Source organism: Accipiter gentilis, chromosome 1 (genome assembly GCF_929443795.1).
Source record: "Accipiter gentilis chromosome 1, bAccGen1.1, whole genome shotgun sequence".
Classification (NCBI taxonomy): domain Eukaryota; kingdom Metazoa; phylum Chordata; class Aves; order Accipitriformes; family Accipitridae; genus Astur; species Astur gentilis.
In genome coordinates, this window is record NC_064880.1 from 7,922,878 (window position 1) to 7,944,850 (window position 21,973).

At 44.3% G+C, this 21,973-nt stretch overlaps 1 protein-coding gene across 3 annotated transcripts in view; it reads right to left on the reverse strand.

The window, feature by feature from the left end:
- The window catches only part of PAX7 (paired box 7), a 101,902-nt gene that overhangs the window by 38,779 nt on the left and 41,150 nt on the right, over positions 1–21,973 (reverse strand). For all 3 annotated transcript variants that reach the window (XM_049801315.1, XM_049801297.1, XM_049801305.1), the window contains exon 5: positions 12,381–12,580. In XM_049801315.1, coding sequence (XP_049657272.1) covers positions 12,381–12,580 — 200 coding nt within the window. The remainder of the gene's footprint in view (positions 1–12,380; positions 12,581–21,973) is intronic.

The following is a 21,973-nucleotide window of genomic DNA, read 5'->3' on the forward strand; positions in this document are numbered from 1 at the left end:
GGCCTTTAAACTGAGTCCCCCTGCAAATGGTCACTTGTTAGTTTGCCTTTTTATTGGCACCTGTGGGTACGTATAATCCACTCAGCATGACAAGGCAACATGTTTTCACTGAGAGCTGCTTACTTAATGGAGTGTTGGCCCTCAGTCCACATGCACTGCAGTGGTGCTTGCTGCAAAAACAAGCATACACTGAGCTTCCCACACAAATTTCTGTGAGGTTCTCTGGATCAGTCTATTATTGCTCTTTCTACTTGTTACTCACCTACTAGTGTGCTGTGGAAACAGTTTGATTAAAAACTGTTAATGATAGCTCTGTGTGACCTGCTGATGATGCCTAGGAAGGACCTAGTACTGGGCAGTCCTTCACACTGTTATTTACATCCATGTACAGTGAAAACAAAAAAAGCCCGGTTTTCTTTGGAAGAGCTGGTCTAAATTAACCCCCTTGAAATGTATACAGTGCTGATGCCAGGTCCTTGGCACCAAATGCATCTTTTTACAGACCTGTTCCTACTACACTGCGCTACTGGCTGAAGTAGCATAACCCCTTAGAACCTTCCAAAAGCGTGACAGAAATAGGTCAGCTTACATCCGATCTGCATTGATAAACAAAGTCCATGCAGGTCAGAATCTCTGTGTCCATTTTTGGCACCAGAAGTTGCTAGCAAAATCTAGGACAGGGTGAAGGAGAGAGAAATGGATTAATATTAAGGTCTGTAGCACTTTACAACTCTTACACAGTCCAATCTGTGGCACAGTTTCTAGGAGCAATGAGCAAAACAAATGAATAAATAACCTTTTGTTTGCCCTGGTCATGCAAAGAGGACAGTCCTGTGCTTTTCTCATGCATGCATGTATGTGTAATTCATGCTTTGAATTAGGGATACAGAACTTAGCTCCTCCTCTCATATAATTTGCCTCTACTTCCACAGTTAAGGACATAAAACTAGTCTGAATATTTCTGTTACCTGAACATAAGGAGATAAATAAACCTTCTCTCTTCAGAGAAAAAGGCCTAGTCCCAGGTTAGAAGACCTTCCGCTCCAAAAAAAAAAGATCTCAATGCTGAGAATACCATTTAAAATTCAAGTACCTGAAGGGAAAACATAACCCAGCAGCTATGAATCCAGGAATCGAGAGGGAAAGAGAAATTGAACTCCAAGAATGTAAAAGCCACTCCAGTGATTTCTGACACTTTCCTGACATTGCAAAGGGTGGGAAAGTTCCTTTTTTATAACCAAGAGCCAGATGCTGGCAAATCCACTTGGGATTAGAAGTTCAGAAGACGCATGTGGAGTGAGATGGTCTAGTACAGGACATGTTTCTCCAACAACATCCCCACAAATACTCAGCTCCTCTGTGGTGGTTTGTCAGTTGGCTTGGCTAACATGATCAAAACACAACTTTGAAAAGATTCATGCTGTCTTATGTTACACCATGTGAGGTTACTGTTGTCCATGCACCAACATGCATGCTTGTTGTTCAGAATTAAAATTCACACACGTGTACAACTCCTCCCATCTTGCTTCTGCACATCCAGTTAAGGGTGTGTAGTTACTTTATTTTTTTAAGGGAGATAAAAGGATACACTGGATCCTTTTACAAACAGGTAGAGTCAACCAGAAAGGCCTGTGCAGGAGCCGTTCTCGGGGTGTCTTGCATACTTCAGTCTACAATGTGCCTGGGCTTGGAAGAAATGAAAGCTAATTTTCATGCCTGGGCTATGACCAGAGAAAGAAGTCAGTTCTTAATTATGCTACGGGCTCCTTCTGTGACTTCGGGAAAGCTATTGCTTTTCCGATTTTAAGACAGTGGAAACATTGCTGCGTCCAACAAATTTTTGTCCTTTTACAACCGATGCATCAGATCACGACCTCTAAACTGAGGATAAAAACCACATTTTCTTACATTTTAGTTTATTTCAACAATCAGCCATCTGAGATAGAGGCTCACTTTAAGTGCCAGTAGGCACCATATCCAGCGCAGCAAGATCTCTGTCTTGGCTGAAGCATCATAGCAAAACAAATAAACAATAATAATAGTAAATACACATGCACCAAATGAGATCCACAACTACATGCTTAAACATAGTGTTTCCTAACAGAGCCTGGCTGGAGAACCCAGCCACAAATACATTGAAACCTTCCACAAAGAAATTGATAGGATTTATCTTCCCGTGCAGAGGAAGGGACATTTTATGGCCCAAACAGGTTGATTCTGCCCCTTATTTATAACCCGCAGAAAAAAAAGAGATACATTCCAGCTAATGACGTTAGCAATTCTTTCCCTTCCCCCGCCTTAAAGGTGGCTCAGGCCTTTATGCTTATAAATCATTTTATTGGTAGTTAAAATATAGAGGCTAGAGCATCTAACTGTAATGCGAGGCGCACTTCAAAGGGAACCTGCTTTCATTTCACAACAGTTAAGGTTTTATCAGCCACTAAAGATTCCCCCTGCCAGAGGATCCTGTTACACCATGTTAAGCCTGGGGTGAAGGCTACGGCTGCTAAAACCAGACTGGTGGGAAGAAGAGGGGGAAGAAGAGGAGGAAGAAGAGGAAGTTTTGAAGCTGCTGGTCTGCCTGTAGAGGTGTTGTTCTAGAAGCTGCTGGGGCTGGATCGCACGACTAGAGTTTTATGCTAGGACAAATGCAGCCAACACTTGGGAAAAGGGCTGCGTGAAGAACTAAAGAGCAGAAAAAACAGCATGTCAGAAACCTGCTTTTTCTTAAAAAGACAAGTTCTTCACCATCATTTGCCTGTGCATAGCAATGAGATCCTGCGCTGCATAAACGTGCTGCTTTCCAAGGGTATGGAAGTATAATATAGGCCATGGAAGTCAACAGTTTGTACCTGATAGAGCCATTTCGCACTTTTGTCCCTGTGAATTGTCTTGCAAAGAATGTATTAGACAGGAAATGCATTATAGAAACCACTTAGCTCTACTGAGGGGAAGCAGATAGATATAAAAATGCCCTCATGGAAAATAACTTGCAAGAAGATATCCAAGCAGGTTCTTCATGACATCTAGTCATGCCCAGGATGCAGGTAAGACCAGAGTCCCTCACTGTGCCATGTGCACCTTGCTCAGTAAGCGAGTATGCTGTTACAAGGATCCCGAACGCTAGATGTTCCCCACAGAATATCACTCAATCCATCACCATCACCATCCCCTTCACAGATGGGAGAGGAAGGCACGGTGAGACTAAGAAACCTCTCCAATTCATCACTGCCTGCCTTGCAGAACCAGCTGATTTCAGAAGACCCCATCCTCCCGGCCAGATTGGGTTTGGGGCAAAGGTTAGCACTGGTTCTTATTTAACCTGAACCCCTGCACCCAACCCTGCCAACGGCCAGCCCAAGATGTCCCAGCCACTTGTTCTCAACCAGCAGAGCAGCGCTGCAGAGACAGCTGCCTGCCAGGATGGGGCTGGACTGAATTATCCCCGCAGCCGCTGAGATATGGGTCAGCTCCCACAATTTGTCAGACAAGGAGAGGAAAGGAAGGTCAAAAAGAGCCTCCTGTGGGAAAGAAAGCCTGTTGTGTTCCTGCTCAGCCTAATCAGGACTTGATGTTGGAGAAAGATAGATGGGATAAATGAGCTCATAAATGGAAACAGGGACAGAAAAGCCAAGTCGTGCCTTTGCTCTCCAGCAGAATGGAAGAGATGCAAGATGTGTTTGCTTTCACAGGCCCAAGAGATTGCAGAAACCAGGTAGAGAAGAGCTATGTGGCCATTTGTGGCCCAAGCACACCAAAAAAATCCACCAAAATCAGATGAGGTCCCTCCTCAGGTTGCACAGAAGCGACTGCCAGATCAGGTCCTCTCCAGATTCTTCTTTGAACCAGGGTAAATCCCTGCAGTGACTTGCCTTGTCCACACTAGTCATAAATGCTGCAAATCCTGGGCTTCCCAGGAGGCAGATGCAGAAGGCTTTTAGAGGGGAATTCTAGCAGCAACTGTGATGAGTGACCAGGGATAGTTATTGCTCCATCTGAATGCCTTCTTTCAGATGATGCTGAGAGTCAACCCTCCCAGCCTGGAAAGGGTTGAGATGGTACAGTGAGATGGGATCCTGGGAGTTCCTACAACAGTTTAGTGATGATTACGGTTCCTCCACCAGTTGCTGAGGAGTGTGAAAAACAGGCATCAGAAACATACAAGCATCATTGAGGCTACTGAGATAATTCTTTACAGAACAAGAAAAAAAGCCCATGAGAGTGCACAGATTTTAGGCACTGAGATTTTTATCTGCATGTGTAGGGATACGGCTGTATCTAGTGACACTTTGGTTCAGTGCCTAAAATGCTGAGCCTCTGTCACTTGTGGGTGATATGGTTAAGATAAATATTAAACAAGGTTAGTGGAGCAGAACAAATGACTCTTCACAAATGAGATTATCCAATGAATTTAGCCTATATTTCTCCTGGCATATCCCAGTTCCTGAAGGTGTTAGCTATTTATAACAGTCTATTGAAGAATTCCAACAAACAGTGTGTGGTATGTGGATTTTTTTGCAAACTATTTTTTTTTTTAAACAAACTATGTTAGCAGTGAAACATTTGATTTTTACATTGATTACTTCACTCTTGCAATATTCTTTCTAATCTTTGAGTGGCTGTCTAAGAATTAATCACATCACAAACAGTTCCTCAACCAAAAGACCATCTCTACCTTTAAATGATCATCACAGTATGAACATTTCATAACTGCTAATGGATTTCATACTCCAGACGGGGAAGCAGGAGGCAGCAAAAATGGGATAGATCTGTCCACTTTCATACTGAGACACCCTAAGCCCAGGTTTGAACTCATGGTTTCACAGCTCCAAGCCCAACCCTGCCCAGTGATGCAACTTTACCACTTACTGTAATATAAGTTAATAATATTTACAAATAAAAAAAATATTATCATTGAATGAAATAACTATCAGATACTGAATGATTGTTTGCAAATGTTGTGTTTTCCAGTGCTACTTTTTCCAAACTGTGCCTCTCACTGATTACTTCAGTTGTCAGAGGAAATTCTGTTAAAATAAAATAAAATAAAAAATAAAGCCTCTTGTTTACTTATCTTTTTATCTCTTTATAAACCCTGTGTCTGAGGATGAATGGGACTTTTGGAAGCTGAAAGACATTAGGATGAGTTCACTGCTGTCAGAAAGCAGCTGCAAGGTAGTGTATTTTATGAAGTGCTTTCTCTCCACTTGAACACTTGCTTCTTAGACAGCCAAGTCTTAATGGTGTTAGAGTTGCATTTAAACATTTCAGAACAGGCTTTGATGTTCACACCTCACAGAGGTGAATGAGATGTTGGAGAATAGATTTCCCGCTGCTATTGTTTGGCTAGAGATAGGCTGGGCTTTAAGAGCAAATCAGCAGCACATCGATTCCCACTATCAAGATTTTCTCTGCAAAAGAAAAAGCTATAAGCTTTTAAAAACAGCTTAAGCACTACAGGAAAGTGGCTCAAAGATTAAAACACCCTGGCAAACCCTCCTCCTGATCATTATAAACATTTTCCATTGTTGACCAAACAGAATCTATTTAATTGGTGTCCCAGTAAACAGAAAGCCTCCTTAGCTGGGGAGATTGAGAACAGACAAGAGCCACACGTGCTGGCTGCTCGAAGCAATGGCACACTTGCTGTCTTTACTGGGCACACACTGGGTAGTAGCTCTGCTAGAATCAGATGTTCTCATAGGACATACAAGGAAAGTGTATGAGAAATATGAGGTCCATGCCCTTGTTGAACTGGAAATTTTGTGATAAAGGTTCTTCTCATAAAACCTCTGGGAGGCCCTATTTGTTTTTAATACAATGGGACAGACACTCTGCTGCTATAAATCAGTGCAACTTCACTGACTTCCATTTAGACCAGCTGAGTGCGCAGTGTTATACACAACCGCTTCATCCAAGGAACTGGGATCTCGTTCATTGCTTTGGCCTCTGGGCCCTCTGTCCTTTGTAAGGAAATCAAATCATTACCACATTGTTCAGGGGATCCCTTTTTCAGCTTGTGACCATGAGGCTGGCAGTTCTGCTCCTTGGTCCAAAGCAGACCAAGAAAAGCAGAATAGGACAAACCATCAAAAAATCAGTTCCAGGTTTTGCATCTTAAGACAAAAATCCACAATTTTATCATGTTTTACTGAACTGACTGGAGAAGCCAGCAAGTTCAAAGGAGCACCTTCTGACAGAAATCTCTCTATTTGTTTCATACAGATTCCCTGCCCCACACATACAAAACAAGCTGGTCTTGTCAAATTATGCTGCAAATCCTGAAGTTTATATTCATTCCTGTTGATTTCAACCAATGCTTTGCCAGAAGGACTACAGGATTAGGCTTATCATTTTCATCTTCAGTGAAGTATAATATACTTCACGAAATAGCGCTGACTCTCTCCAGCAAGGTGCCCTCAGGCTTACATAGCTGGGACTACGTTCCCTGTCAGTGGGACTTTTCTATTTCCAAGGGGGCTGGTTACTGTAATTCTACTACAAATACCAAAAGTGCTGATGCTTTTCTAAGCAAACCCTTAGATACAGGCATAGGATGTGCTTGCAATTTTAAGAGATCGTCTCTGGCTTTTCCAAAGTTCTGGTAGAAAAAGACTTGCTACTGCAGTTTGGATACCTGGTAATTTACTTTATAGTTTGGTTTTGTTTATTTTTTTTATGTGACTAGTAGGTATACTGAGGACTTATTTGGAGCATATTAGCCGGGGCAAGTATGCAATGGGTTACTCTTTCCTTTAATACATTTGCAAGTATGCAATGGGTTACTCTTTCCTTTAATCCATTTGCATCTCTGTTTCTAATTCAGGCTGGAGAGATGTGAAAGAACAGCAGCAATGCCGTGAGACATCGAGCACCGATTCACTAAGCAGACAGAAAGTAATGTTACAAGACTGTCATCAACCTCTCTCTCTCACTAGCAGCATCCTTCCACAGCAAGATCTCCACAAGACATGACAGGGAAGTATCTGGGCCCTCCTCACCATCTCGGCTGCATTCAGCCCTCATTGGCTTTACCTTGCAGAGTCGCTTCTTTAAAGCTGGCTGGAACAGCACGCTACCCTCACCCTGACCTCTCCCGGGAGCTGGATGCTGTTTGGCATTGCACCGCTGGTCTCTCGACGTGCCTGGGCACACGCACCGGCAGTGCCACCACGGTTCTCACGGACCGGCTGCCGCAGTGCCAGGGGCTGTTCTCGTTGTGGGCCATCTATCTAGATGCTCCGGTGTGCGAGAGCGCAGCTGGCCCCGTGCCGTGGAAAACGAGCATGCCAAGCCAGCCTCTGCCAAAGAGAGCCCCAACTGCCGGCTCCTCTGCACAGCCTCTCAGTGCCCCGGCTGCTGCCAAAAACACAGGGCAGCTGTTGTGTCATAACCTCATCACAGCCCTCTTCACAAGAAATGTAAACTAGTCGGACCCTCAGGAAGAAAGAAAACATTCTCAGCTGACCTTTAAGGGAGGGGGATTGCCTCAGAAGAGCCAGTTTGGACACATGTCAAAGAGTTTGGGAAGCAAAACACCAGCAAACAGCATTAGGCTCCAGCAGCTTTGCATGACTCCAGTTAATACTCAGAGCTGGGGGAGACCTGCTTACCACCATATCGCCCCTTTGTACAATACCTTCCTCTTCAGAAAGCACCATCTCAAGGAACAGGGTAGACCTTTGACCACAGTGACAGCTGGTGAAAGAGCACTGGGGTCCCCACTAGCACACAACAGATATATTTGAGAAGTTCCTGAGAAATCCATGTTTCTTCTGGAAACTAGACTGCAGAGTAAAAGGGTGGTTTTCAGCTTCTTCACACTGAGAACAGAATTGCTTTGTGAAAAATTTCAAGCAAAATTGAATGGAATTTCTTTTCAGTGTGGTCCATTTGGCATGTCTGAGCCGCTGCAGCACGATCTAGAATATGGCTGTTTGTTTACTACAGTTTGAAACTGTGTCATAAAATACATATTATGTGAGTAGCCTAGAAATGCACCAAGATTTCAGAGGCAGAATTGCTCTGAGCCTTTTTATTAAACGAAACATCCATTTTCTCCCAGGCAGAAATCACAATGGTATCTATCATAAAAATGATCAATAAAGCACTGGGTTGCGACTCCTGCTGTCTAGTTTAATTTTGTTATTGAAATAAAGGTTTCTCAGTGCATGGAATTTCCTGGGGATTAATAACAGACATCAGCATCACGACGCACCCACCCTGTCACGCTTCTTATTTATTTCCAGAAAGCACCCACTGCCCAGACCATAGGAACTGGGATTAATGTACTTGCTAGCGGTATGCATGCTTGTACCCAGCTGCCTGTGGTATGACTATCTGAATCATCCACAGGTGATGCTGAGAAGCAAAAGCTGCCATCTATTTTTTGGGAACAATTTTGGTAGATTTCTGGGAAATCTTTTTGAGATAATACTTTGAAGCCTGTCACATCTGACTCATTATAGCACCAGGGAAAATGGAGATGGACTACTTGCATGGGAACCTATGCACCAAAGTCTATTTGCGAAAAACATTTTCAGTGCACAAATTTCTAAGTGACTTGGGATTGTGGTGCTGACCTGAGGACAATCTGGGCATATACATTGCTTTGTTTTACCTTACATTTCTTTCTGTTGGTATTGTTCAAGTAAAAAACGGAAATAAGCACTGGGGTTTGTTGGTAACTAGCCTTAAAAAGGGAACACATTTGGGCAAACAGATCCACAAACAGGATCATATAGGATTAGTTTCAACTCCCTAGACCCATGACTGATGTACCTGGTGTCTCTTTTGACATTAGCATTGCTTTGAGAAGTCATTTCTACAGCTAGACAAGAATTCCTTGACAAAACTATTTTCCTATTGAAAAACACTGTACTGACAAAGATAAACTGTTTATGAAAAAAAGGGTTGTTCTGAAAAATGTCCCTTCTCTAGAAATGCCAGGGAGAAAAGTTTCAAAATTATCACAGAATCCTGTTTAGGGCTTTTTTTCCATATAAAAACTTTGACATCAGTTTGATAATTGCAAAAACTGGTGTAAAAACCCAAAATACATTCAAGATCAAAATCAAAGCTTCCATTATATTAGCTAAGTGAATTGCTTAGCTATTACACTTAATTTTTAAATCCATGAACACTTGGCATTCAACAGCTTATTTTCTGGAAGGGTGGAAGTGGGAGCTTGCAGACAGGCAAGAATTTGTCCAGTACTGGACAATTAGTGTGGACATATGAGTCAAGACATTGCCCTGTTACAAAAACAAGTCAGTGGGAATTTCCACTGGTGGCCTCACTGGGCATGGATCCTGGGCACTGTAATCCTGATCCTTCCGGAAATCCATGGCAGTCTTGTCCCTGGCTATGCTCAGTTTGGTATTAACCTTTTAACGGCTCATACCTTTGGGTGTGTTAAAATCTGAATGCTGGAATCCTGCGTCTCAACCACACAAACTCTGCAGTGACCTTGCAAAAATATTGCTCACCCTCTCATGATCTTCCTAGCAGGTGAGAAACCGGAGCTTGGAACTCCTCCCCTCCACCACTCCCTCTTGTTGTTCAGCTTGTGAATTTTATTAGCTGTCAACGTGTCAGACTTCCACTTAGCTGGACAGCTGCGTGATCAGCCAGACTCTGAGGCCTGCCAATAAAGTTTAACAGACCTATCAGCTTTTTACGTGGAAGAGATTATGGAACGTGAATATTCAGGTATCAGAGAGAACGAATGAGACTTAGGCAAGTTCACCTTTCACATGGTAAAGCAAAGAGACATGAGGAGGAGAAAGAAGCAAAGAGATAGACAGGCCCTCTTATTTTAGTTCAGTGCTTGTAAAGTGATTATCTAAATGGGTTCCTAGTGCAGCAATATACAGTAAGAAAGACTGATAGCAACACCTGAGCTGTGATTCAGAGCTGTGATCACACTTGGGTGTGATCTGGGGATTGTCCAGCCACAGCTGCACAGCAGACAAGTGGCACTGAGATCCAGAAGATGAATGAAGCAAGGTCCAGACACTGAGGAGCAGCGAAGGCTGCTCTCAAGTCTCTTTTGTGACTACGGGTCACGAAATAATTTTCATTCGTCTGTGTCCTATTTTACATGTTATCATGATAAGCTTTTGGGGACAAGATAGATGGGTAGATGTTGGCATGGCCCTTAGCACTCAGAAACCCTGATCTCAGCTGGCCCTACCGTTATTACAGCCATCTTTAATCCAAAGCACATCTCTTGGCCTTAAAAACTCTGTTGAGACACAAGTAAGACTATAAGGTGGTAGAAGATTCCCTGCTGGATGGGTACATGTGTGGATGTGTGTGGCTTTTTTTTTTTTTTCCACAAGAACTTGATTGACTAATGTTTGTAGATCCCGAGAGCCAGTAAAAGATCTGCTCTGATATCCAGAAAATTTTACAAGGGGCGGCAGGCTTAAAAGTGGTGGGAAGAAGCTGACTCTGCCAGGATGTCGGAATGAGAAAGCCATCAGGAATGTGCCTCGGAGAACAGCTGCTACTAGAGCCCTGGCAGGAACCTCCACACAAGCTGCCTGGGAGCAAGTAGGGGGATTCGGAGATCACAGCTTGAGACGAGGGAAAGGTTCTCTTTATTTATTTATTTAGCTTTCCCTTTCTCTGCTTTCGTCTCCCTCCTTTCTCCCAGCCTTGTTACAGTGAGGTCAGAGCTCCTTGGAAAAAGAGAAAACCTGCCTTTGGTTTTTGCATGGCCTGGCACTTCAGGGCTTTTCCCTTCCTCCCCAACATGCCCTCATCATGGCTGATGCAACGCAGGTTTCTCTTACCCCATAAAAAGGTATTACCTAAACTCTGTTCTCCCTTGAAACTCCTTTTTTTAGTCTGTTTGCCACAGAAACAGCTATTTTTATTCCCCTCTCAACATCTTATGTCCATCTACACATGTAAGAGCAATTAGAAACAGAATATGCAAAACAAAAATGGGAGAATTCACATGTTCCAACTTTTGGTAGCTTAGTCACCTTAATTAGCCACTTTCCCAGGCTCCATCTATCTATGACCATTCATGGCTAGCAAATTAACACTATTACTGTTGAACACTCTGGCACAGTCTTTTGGTAAAGATCAAAACTAGAATCAGCTTAAAGTTGCTAGATATTCTTTTTGCAGACTTCATAGCCAAATCTTGAGGGATGATGGATTCAAGAAAATCCAGTGCCTCTCAAGAGAAAGCTGGAGGGAGGTGAGAGGCCATCCACTGCAGTACTGTGGCTAGCTTAACACTTCTTTGGGAAAGAAGGCTAATGGGAAAAGTCCTTAACCAGTGAACGTCCCAGGTGTGGGGAGAAATGTCCATTCCCAGACAGCTGGGGGAAAACAGAAAAAACTTTTGGCAGTTTTGCCTTCTGAGAGAGCACATCAAGCTCATTATCCTGAGAACCGCAGAACAAAAAAAAGCCTGTTTTGTTTCAGAGGAGCTGGTTAATTGACTGACTGTTTCCCTGTCACAAGCCGGGTGTACTCTTTCCCTCCTCTCTCAGTGCCCGCAATTCAACCCTCGGCTGCGTGCACAGAGACCCCTGTGCTTAGCCTGAAACCTAATCGCGCTGGCCACACGGAGGACGGACTGCTGGGGTCTCCATTTCACTTCTTTAACCCAGCACAATCCCCAATCCCTCCCCCTTTCCTTTCCTTTCCCCAAGGGACTCTATTATACCCCCCGATCTGTTCACACTCCTTATCCCTCTGCGTGTTTGCACACACTGCTGACCCAGCCTTTATCTGGAAGACATAAGGGTCTCTGTGTGGAGTTCCCACAAGGGCTATTAATCGTGTAGATGTCAGAGTCCCCTGGCTCCAAACCCTCCCTTCCTGCTCCTCCCCTCTTCTTCCCTCCCCCCGCCCTTTTTTTGCTCTCTGGAGATCAGGGGAAAAAAAGTTTTATGAAAATTCACACACAGAACTTGCAAACTTTGCAAAATATGATCTGTTCCCCTGGGCAAGGTTGGTAAATGGTGTGATTTCTCCTAAAACACCAAATACAAACATACACACACTGCTTCCTTCTAGGCAAATGGAGGAATTTCCTCCAACAGAAAACAGAGAGCTAAATGCCTTGCCAAGTTAGGGAAAGTTTGGCTCCTGGTCCCAACCTGGATGGAAACCCTCCAGCTGGTACCTCTGCAACAGGCCGAATCCAAATGGCATATCTGCAAATCCATGGGAACGTGGGAATCTGCAGACTGGATTTAAGTCTCAGATCCTTGTGGATGTGGCTCCAGAGAAGAAGTGCATCCACATTACTACCTTTCAACACCCTCATCCCCAACACTACTGTCTCCTTCCCCAAAGTAAACAAGAAGTTGTGCCACCAGGCTGACTTGCCACGCACTGGCTCTAGTCCTTACCTGAACTCGGGCTTCGGTGAGCTTAGTTCTCTGAGCTAGCTCCTCTCGTGTGTAGATGTCTGGGTAGTGGGTTCTTTCGAAGGCCTTCTCCAGCTCCTCCAGCTGCTCAGCGGTGAAAGTGGTTCGACTGCGGCGTTGCTTGCGCTTCAAAGGCAGGTCTGGTTCGGATTCAACATCAGAGCCTTCGTCCAGCCTGTTACCTGGGGTGTGAAAGAAATGGGAGATGAGGCTTGCATGCTTAAAAAGCCATAGGGTGAAAGGCTGTTGGAAGAGTTAAGCAGCCCAGCAAAGTAAACCCAGTTCTACTGTGATGGTGTCCATCGAAACAAATACTTTGTCCAAGTACAATACATCCACCAGTTTTCTACTGTTTCTGTAGTTTCCTGATATTATTTTTTTCCCCACATTGTAAAAAGCCCACCTATCAAAACCAGAACTGTTTGCAGGAAAGGGATGGTTCAAAGTCCACGATTGAAATTGTTACAGTGAAAGAACTTCCAGCTGTTGACTTATTTCAATAAATTTCCATTTTTTATTATAAATGACTGTGTTTCAGAGTTGCACATTTTACATTGAAAAGATGTAGAAGCTAAAATGAGCACGTAAAAAAATTCAATACACGATGCTTTGACTTGTGCAGCCTGATTTCCTCTTGTGTTTTGTCAAGTATCAGTGTTTGAGATTTCAATTTTTTTAAACCACTTCAAGAAGAAAAAAAAAAATATTAGCAATTTTTACAGCTGGGAGAAACCTTTCCAACTCAGCTTCACCTCTGGGTCAGGCTGCCCACAAGATACAGTTCTTCTTCTCTTACTTTCCAAGTTTCAGCAGGAGTTTTGCACAAGGCCAGACTCCTACAGCATTAAGATGCCATGAAAGTCCTTTACCAGTGCCTAATTGGTCACCTACTTCCTTCATTTGCCCCGGACCTCTGCCTTTCCCTTCTCCCTGCCTTGAGCCCTGGACCACATCTATTGCCTCCTGAGGCCCTTATCAAACCTGAGTAAGTATAGCTGGAATAAGTAAGCCCAGTTTTGCTCCTTTTTTTTTTGTCTGGAGATAAAGCAGGAGGCACTACATTGATATTCACCAAGTCTACAGTCAGACTCAGTGGATTTTAGAGGGGACACACCAAGAACAGCATTATCTATCTCTAGTGTTCGCCAGAGGCCTCTCATGGAGCAAAGCTTGGGTTTCAAAGATGTGCGACGTGCAAGTTATCAGTTCCCTGCGGTGCAAATGTTGATGTATGGAGGATCTCAGCCAGGCCAAAACTTTATGTCTGCCTTTGGGACAGTGAAAAATGTGCCACTGGTTGATGGCAGCAGAGAAGGAAGAATATGATATATGAAACCTTTCAGCTAGGTGAGAAATCTGGCCTCTGTCACCTTTTCCTTCTCTGTCATGAAAATAGGAGACTCATTAAATGTGCACCCTTTTTTTTTTTCCCTACCAAGCTCGACTGCTATCTTTCAGAATAACTGCACAGGCAGACTGAGAGCCAGAATCTGCTTAAACACTGTGCTCACAGAGAAATGTTTTTTCTTTTGAGTAAAACTTTGCTAATTTAGTATTAAAGCAGGACTTACATATGCTCATCTTCATGATAAAGTTCCCTAAAGTTACTAATAGTGTTTTTCAGTCTTCTCTTTTTGTTCAGCTCCTATAATATCATCATCCAAAAATCTGCCTTTTTCTTTTCAGAGCTGGGAACAGCAGCTGTGACTTCCCCAACAGCTGCTTGAGAGTGGCAGCAGTTTGAGGAGTATGAGGCAAATATCCCATCGGAGCTAACTTGTTTATACTGAGATCACCACAAAATGCCATTGCATTCAGCTTGCTGCAATACAAAAATGCTTTTATGTCTTGGGGCTTCACAGGGAGAATGCCGTGTCAGAACTCGGCTAACTACATTTGCACTGGAGTCAAGAGAAACTCTGGTGCAGAGGAGGAGGGGGCTTGTTTTGGAAGCAAACACATCACCTTAAGAGGTTTTCCCTTCTTCTAGCTCTGGCTTATCAATACACAGGGCCTTTACCCATGTTCATCTTTTAAATCAAGAACACTTTATTTCTCACTGAAGTCAGTGAGAAATTCACTGCTGACTTCAGAGGAGCAGCACCTGTCCCACACGTTAAAGACAGTTTCACTGTACATGGCAAAAATTTGTTACTAAACTAGCTTTTTGGTTATTTCAATTTTCAGGGAAGGTCTAGGGTCTCAAGTGGTGTAAAAGGAACATCTGTACTTGAAAATAACAGCCCTCAACATCTGGGTCCCAGATGATTCGGGGCAGGTAGAAGCACATCTGGACCTTGGAGTACCATGCTGTGCAAAAGCACATCTGGAAACCTATAGCATACAGTAAATTTCTTTAAGGTTATCACTTAAGTCACTGACTATTATTGGTTTAATTAGTTAGTATCTTTTCTGGAAATACTTGATATGAAAAAAAAAAGGATTGGAGGTGTGTTTTAGTCCAGGATGTGAGAGGGCCAGTGTGAGGAAGGGGAAGGAAAATATGATAAGTTAAATGTCATTTAACTCTGCAGCTGAGCATATTTCTTTATAGTAAATACGCATTTCTGCATAGTTAGTATGCATGCTTAGTAGCAACTTTCAGCCTGTGAGTTCTTTAGCACAGGAATTGTCATTTGGTGCAACAAAGCCCCAACCTGCTTGGCAAGTACTATAGTGACAGCAATGTAAAAATTACTTTTTAAGAGCTAACTCTTCTCTTGACCGCTTGATATGCTATAACATCTACCTACAGCTCATCCACTTGCTTCGTCCCACTGCTTACATAGTATACAACAAACCTGGGATCCAGTATCTCCCCAAGTGAGGAAAAAAAAGTCTAGAAAAGGATCCGTAACAGGTTTCATCTCCCACACTTCACTTTGCTCACTTTTTGCTGCAGAAGTCTGGAAGGGAAAACAGACAAACTTTCTTCAGTAGCTTTATGCTGCTAATTAAGGATCCCTGATTTGGTGATAAAGTTTTGGGAAAGGACAACTGATTTTCATGAGAAACAATCTGTCCTACTCACAGTGGCACTGGCAACTGTGCTGGCCATCATGCTGGCTACAGGGTTAAAAGGATAGAGAGCCAAACTTTGCCACATAAACTGACGTAACACTTTCTATCCACAAGTCTCCAAACAGCTCCCGACTGCCATTATCTCCATTTTACAACCGTGGCAGGGATGGCGGAAGTCACCCACCTACAGTCACCCTGTGAGTCAGGAGCAAAGCTGGGAAAAGAAGCCACAGCTCCTTGTGCCAAGTCCGAAGGCTCCAACAACCCGACTACAAAGATGAAACCAAGAGAGCAAGAAAAATCCCAGGGTATGTCTGGAACCAGCTGGTCTTAGTACAATGCAGCTGCTGCTGTCAGACACAGATTCATTAAATAATATAGAAAAGTCTTTCAGCTGAGGCAGACTGCAGTATGAGCCTATTATCTAATGCATCCCCTATTATCAGGGGACATTCTTCCTTACCTGCCTAAGATGCAACTCAAGGATCTAACAGGTCTTTTCCATTCCTAAACAGCTGAAATCTGCTGGACAAACCATTTCCATGAATTGCACAAAGGTTCTGTGCAATAATAAGTTTTACAAAGCTGTAGGAGTAACTCAGGGAGAGTCCCTCGCTAGACAAGTCCAGGGAGATTCATCCAAAACTTGAACACTTCATTTTTTGCGACACATCCCTGTGTGAAAAATGGATGCATAGCACTGCCAGCAGTATGAGCAGGGGGTGAATCCCAGTTTGCAGCCTCCAGCACAACAGGGCTATTGCCGTAGAAATAATCATTAGCATGTGCTGGTAGCATTTTACACTTACTCAGCATGGACAGCGATGAACACCCTGTAAATACGAAGGTGGAGAAATATCTAGCAGCAGCTTCTTGTGTGGCTTACCAATCACTTGTTGTGATGAAGGATGGGAAACAGCTAGCTGTCCGATACACAGCTCCCCTAGGATATCATACTGGCTAAAGACTGACAGAAAAGAACAGAATGGAGAGGTGAATGGAAGGAAAAATCTCACAGCAGGACAAGTCAGAGAAAAGGGAAAATTAAGAGAAAAGTGTATTACAGGACACACACACTGATCCCACTATATTTTATTTAAGAGTGATTCCATTTTTATTATTTAACATAACTGCTCTGTAGCTCAGAAAGAAAAAACCCAAACTGCTCAAATCTCTCTGCTGTGCAATACTCTTAAAGAGACAGGCTTCGTTATGGGAATGAAAGCTTGTTTGCCAGTGTGAAAACTCATAAGCTCTTCCCACTGCTCAGAGGGGGCTATTAAATGTACAGGCACCTTCTTGGAGCAGAGATACAACACGGCTCATGCAAGGGGGGAGAGATGACCACATGAAGGGACTTGCTGAAGGTTTTCATGGACCAAAATCAAGTCCCACATCTTCAGGGAGGATGAGCTGGGGAAAGCTGAATAAACCGAAACGGTTCTTTCTCCCCATGGAAATGTGTGCAGCCAGGGTATGTGTGCAGGTGCATGCACAGGATGGCATAGGAAAGGTGACAAATATAAGCCCAGACTTGTTCTGGAACTCATTCTAGCATGAGAAAATGTGTAAATTATGGCCCACAAACTCACATTCCTGAATAATGCTGCTGATTCAGGTTTGGGTACAATTGGCAAGAGCTCGGCAGAGTTCTCTGGAGGGGTGTGAAAGGAATAGAAGTGAACTGGACCTTGAGGAAAGGAACAAGAAAAAAGGTCCGTAGTTATGGACTGGACGTGTCCTCCCTCTCCCTGTTCCCTTCAGTCCTCTATTTCCCTTCCTCCCCCTCTGCATTTCTCCTCTCCACCTCCATTCACTGCTTCTGGGCGCCTCTTAGCCCTGGAGTTAAATTAATCAACAGGATTAGGTGGAATCGGCCACAACAAGACCCTCCAGGCTCAGACTGAGCCCTTGATGCTCTACAAGGACCTGCTGCCTTGTCTTGAAGCACCTTGGTGCCGTCTGGAAGGATTGGCAGACAGGACCAGACATGAAAACGCATTCATTAAAGTAGGGATCGGATTTTGTTAGAGGGTAAAGGGGAGCTGCACATTCTCTCCTTCAGTATTTCTCATCTCATTTCCTCTCTCTCTTTCTTTCTTGCTTCCAGCTGCACCATCCTAAAAATTAAATGTGTGTTGGAGGGGAGAGATGAAGAGGGGGGGAAGGGAATGGTTTTGTGAATGGCTTAGCTATAACTGCACCTTTTGTGCTGCAACTGGCTTTAGCAAACTCACCCAGACACTGCTGGAGCAACAGCCCTGCTCCACAAAACCAGATCTGGAGGTGACTGGCTGGGAAGCTAATGCAGCCACAGGGGAACTTGGATTTAACGGCATGAGAGAAGTAAGAAAATCTCACTTTGAGGGTACCAGCAAGATCTGAGCACCCCCATGTTACAGCCCCACGCCAGGTCCCCTCTTCTTCACAGTGCTCTCCATCCACCAAAGCTGTCGTGCTTAGTGGCCCCAACAGCTACCCCTGCATAAACATATGCATGCACATATTTCCAGTCCTATGTGTACCTGAACTTCAGGTACATAAAATAACTTCAGGTTATTTTATGCTGGAGGACAATTAAAGAGTCTCTCAATGACCTTGAAAAGGACAGGCTTCACTTGCCACATGATGCTTTTGCTGCCTGACATTGCCTTAATAAATGGAGCCACATTGCCACGATACAGTGAGGAGTTATCCATCTCACAGGTGAAAACATCTCCCATTGTGTGTACCTTGTCATGAGAGCCTAAAATAATAAGATATATTATAGCTGAGATCCTTGCCATGGACCTCAGCTATAGTACATCTGTGGAGTAGGAATGGTAGGACTGCACTGCACACCTTGCACTTTCTACTCCCCCAAAAGGGTGCGGGATGAACAAGGATCACCAAGACGCAGCTGTTTATTCACAAAGCATGCTCCCTGTGCTGGACCCGGCAGTCAATGGCTTCAGAAGCAAGAGCTGAAACTCTCCCTGACTTCTTAGCATCTGCCTTTCCCTCTGGCAGAAAGCAAACAAAACCCATCAAAATGCAAACAAGACTATGAAAAGCCTGAGAGAAGGGCGACACAGTGGCAGCATTGGAAGCACAGAATTGTATTGCCTTGATTTTTCTTTCCAATGTGAAAACCAGAGCACCCTTTTCTCTCTCTTCTTGGAAAATGATGAAGTCCTGAGTTCACAATGAGAGAGAGGTGCATATCTGTGCACAGAATAACCCCTGCTCACCTCCAAACCTATTCAACAGCAGGTGGGACCGCAAAGGGGGACAGAGGTGTTTCAAATTCATCTCTCGCCTCCCTTCCCCTGTCCAAGCACATTCCCAGACACAAAAAACCCAATAATTGACACAGCACATACAATAAAGCTTGGGTTTCCCCCTCCCTCCCCTTTCCAACCTGTAAACTCCCCATTCTCCAGCATTTGCTCGTGCCTGCGCAGCTGTATTACAGTTTAACATAGTTTAGAGGGCTGTGGTGTGGAGCAGCAGCAGAAAACGAATCACATAATAGTTGATATGCGTTTTAATCAAGTAATTCGGCCCAAGCAGAATGATAGTGCCTGTTGGTGGGGTGCCCTTGAATACCAAACAGACTGGGTAGCAGGCCTAGGAAAATGAAAAAGTCATTTACAGCTCAGCTGGGGACTGCAGTGTTCAGCAAAGCATTAGTGTGGGGGCCTCAGGAGATAAAGGTTTGGGTATTTTTCTTTTTTTTTTTTTTTTTTATTCAGGCACTGAACTGGCCAGCTGTAACCAAACCACAGACTGAGGTAATGTCCATTATGGGCTTTACAACTTGGAAATAATACTCACAGTGGAGCTGATGGTCTTGAACAGGGAGGCAGAGACAGTGTGTGTGTGTGTGTGTGTCTTTCTTGGGGGAATACAGAAAGGGGGGGGGGGTCAGAGACAGAGGTGTTTCACAGCTGGATAATTCCCTTATCATGTCAAGATCTCTATTTAATGAGTGAGATCACATGTGGAAGAAGAAGCTGTAGGAAGGAGGAAGAAAGGAAAGCTGGAGGTTTAATGGATGAAAAGGGAGCATATGCAAAAGGTATCCAAGTGTGTGCACCTCCCCACATATCAGTGACAGGACACGGCTGGCCAGCAGGATGACTATGGTGAGAACCACACAACCTGTTCTGGCTTGGAACAAGGGATCCAATGATTTCTCCAGGTCTGAATCCCAAAGATTCACCCAGGAGGAGCTCCATGTTCACATGCTGGGCTTGAAGACTCAAAAGAGGTGCAACGTGTTGAGTTTTACCTGGTTCTGGCTGTCCTACTTCCCTGAGCACTCACCCCAAATTTACTTTCCTCCCAGGTCTGCCAGAATTTGCCTCTGAACTCATGGATTGGTTTGGGGATTTTGAGAAAACCCTTATACAGGAGTATCTCACCTGGCACTTGGCCACGAAATACATATATGCCTCTAAAAAAAAGAATATAAATTTATCTTTGGTTAGAGTGCCAGTTTGGGATGCACAGACGTCCAAAATTCACCTCCATTTTCCACTATAAAAGTCCCTCCAACTCCTTGATCAATCACCTTAGCCTTCTGGGCTCAGTTCTAGCCAGGTTCATAGGCAGAACTACAAGTGGAGCACTACAAGATTCTGGAAAGAAAAAGCTAGACACCCTGTTTTCCTTGGAATAGTCATCCATCACCAAAAGCCTCTTGCCAATATGAGGACTTGCACCGAGTGAAGACATATCCAACAGCTCTCTCTGCACTCCTCTCTGTATCAATTGCATCCATTCCAGGTAACACCATTCAGGTTGGGAACATACCTTTGCCTTGAATCTAGAAGCTAAACTAGAAGAAGGCTTTGCCAAGCCCACGGAGAAGAAGGAATTGCATCCCTAAGCAGATGCTCTTTCATAATCCATGCCACACATATAGACCAAGCAAACTCCTTTGCTGACATACACAGGCGCAGCTCTGGTAAAAGCCAAAAAGTGTACTCATTTATCTTGGTGGAGGGATCTGGCCCCAGAGGCACCATCTACTCTGCATGTGAAAGTAGTAAGAGACATCAGGGCCCCAGCAAATCCTAACGCAAATCAGGGTCTGGCAGCGTAGGTACCAGCTGCAGTGCCCCCACGCAAAGACACATGGTCACAAACCCCACAACATACTCTGTTTCTTGCAAGTAGTGAACAAAACCAAATCATCCAGAACATTTGGAGGAAGATAGGGAGGGAGGGAGGGCAAAAGAGAGCCTACGTCTCCAACAGCCTTTGTTAATTCCCAGCACTGGCCTGAACATAAACAGATGGAATATCCATCAACTCCAGTCGTCTTTTCTTTTCTTTCAACTTTTTTCTAGTTCTCGCCTCCCTGCCCCCTCCACCCCTAACACTCTTTCTTCTGGCTTTTGTTCGGCCTTTTAAAGAACCCCGAGGTAATGAGGCCTGCCCCAACTCCCCAGCACATCTGTGAAGTCCATAAAAGGCCCCTTTTTCACTTCAATATTCATAGCCGCGTGCTTGTGGCAGGCGCAGGATCCAGCGGAGGGCTGCACGAGAGGGACCGCAGGGGCTTGCTGGCTCCTCTACTTCAATTGAAACGATGTAGTTAGAGAGGCATCACTAGTGCTCCCAAAATTGGGACGCAACGGGCGACCAGCTGGGATACAGGGGGAATAAAGAGGCAGGGAGAAGAAAAGGTCTGCTCTCTGGAGTTTTCCCTTTTTTGCTTTCTTCCCTTTTTTCAGCTTCATCTCTCCAGTTCCCTTAAAACAATTTCTCATAGACATAGGGAATTTGATGAAGCAGTACAAACACATCCCACTCAAGGGTCTGAGCTGCACAGGAGAACTGGGCATAGGTACCCAGGATGCTGGAAGCCTGCTAGCATTAAGGATGGGAGATCTGATCCTTTGCTAACCGCCTTGATTTACAAGTTAAAGAAGCAGGCAAACCCAAGACAGGTTACCTGGCCTGCAGTGTACGAAGCCAGGCCTTTTATCCAGGCAAGGGCTAGTGTGTATATGGTACCTGGAGTTGAAAAGACAGTAGGTGACTGGCCAAAGGGTAAAATTAAGAGTACATATTTAGCTTGGTATTGTGTTTTGTTTCAGCACTGTTCCTGGCAGAGGTACTTAGTGCTTGCCTGAGGCAGCAATATGGCACGGCCCCAAGTCAGCAAGCAGCCTCTCTCCCCAGTGCTCAGCTTGAGTCCCTGACTTTCACCCACTAAGTTCATGCCATGTCTCAACCAGGTTGAAGCTCCAGCTGGGGGCCAGGGAGATGCAAGGAAACCCTGGTGATGCCCAGCTTGCTGTAATCCCACTCTTTGTGCTCCAGCCGTGCCTGTTTTCCCCCAGCAGCAGCATACATAACATTACAGCCACTATAGTAAGGGGGTGAACCTCCAGGAGCCCGTTACACCACTTTGCCTCCTCATTCTGAACACAATACAATATCTAACTACTCCCCACGTGCATTACGACCACCCTCCGAGGGTGCCTAGAGGTACAAATACCATAATAGAAAAGACACTGTAGTATTCAAACACCTTTGTGAAAATAACACTCAGATCCACA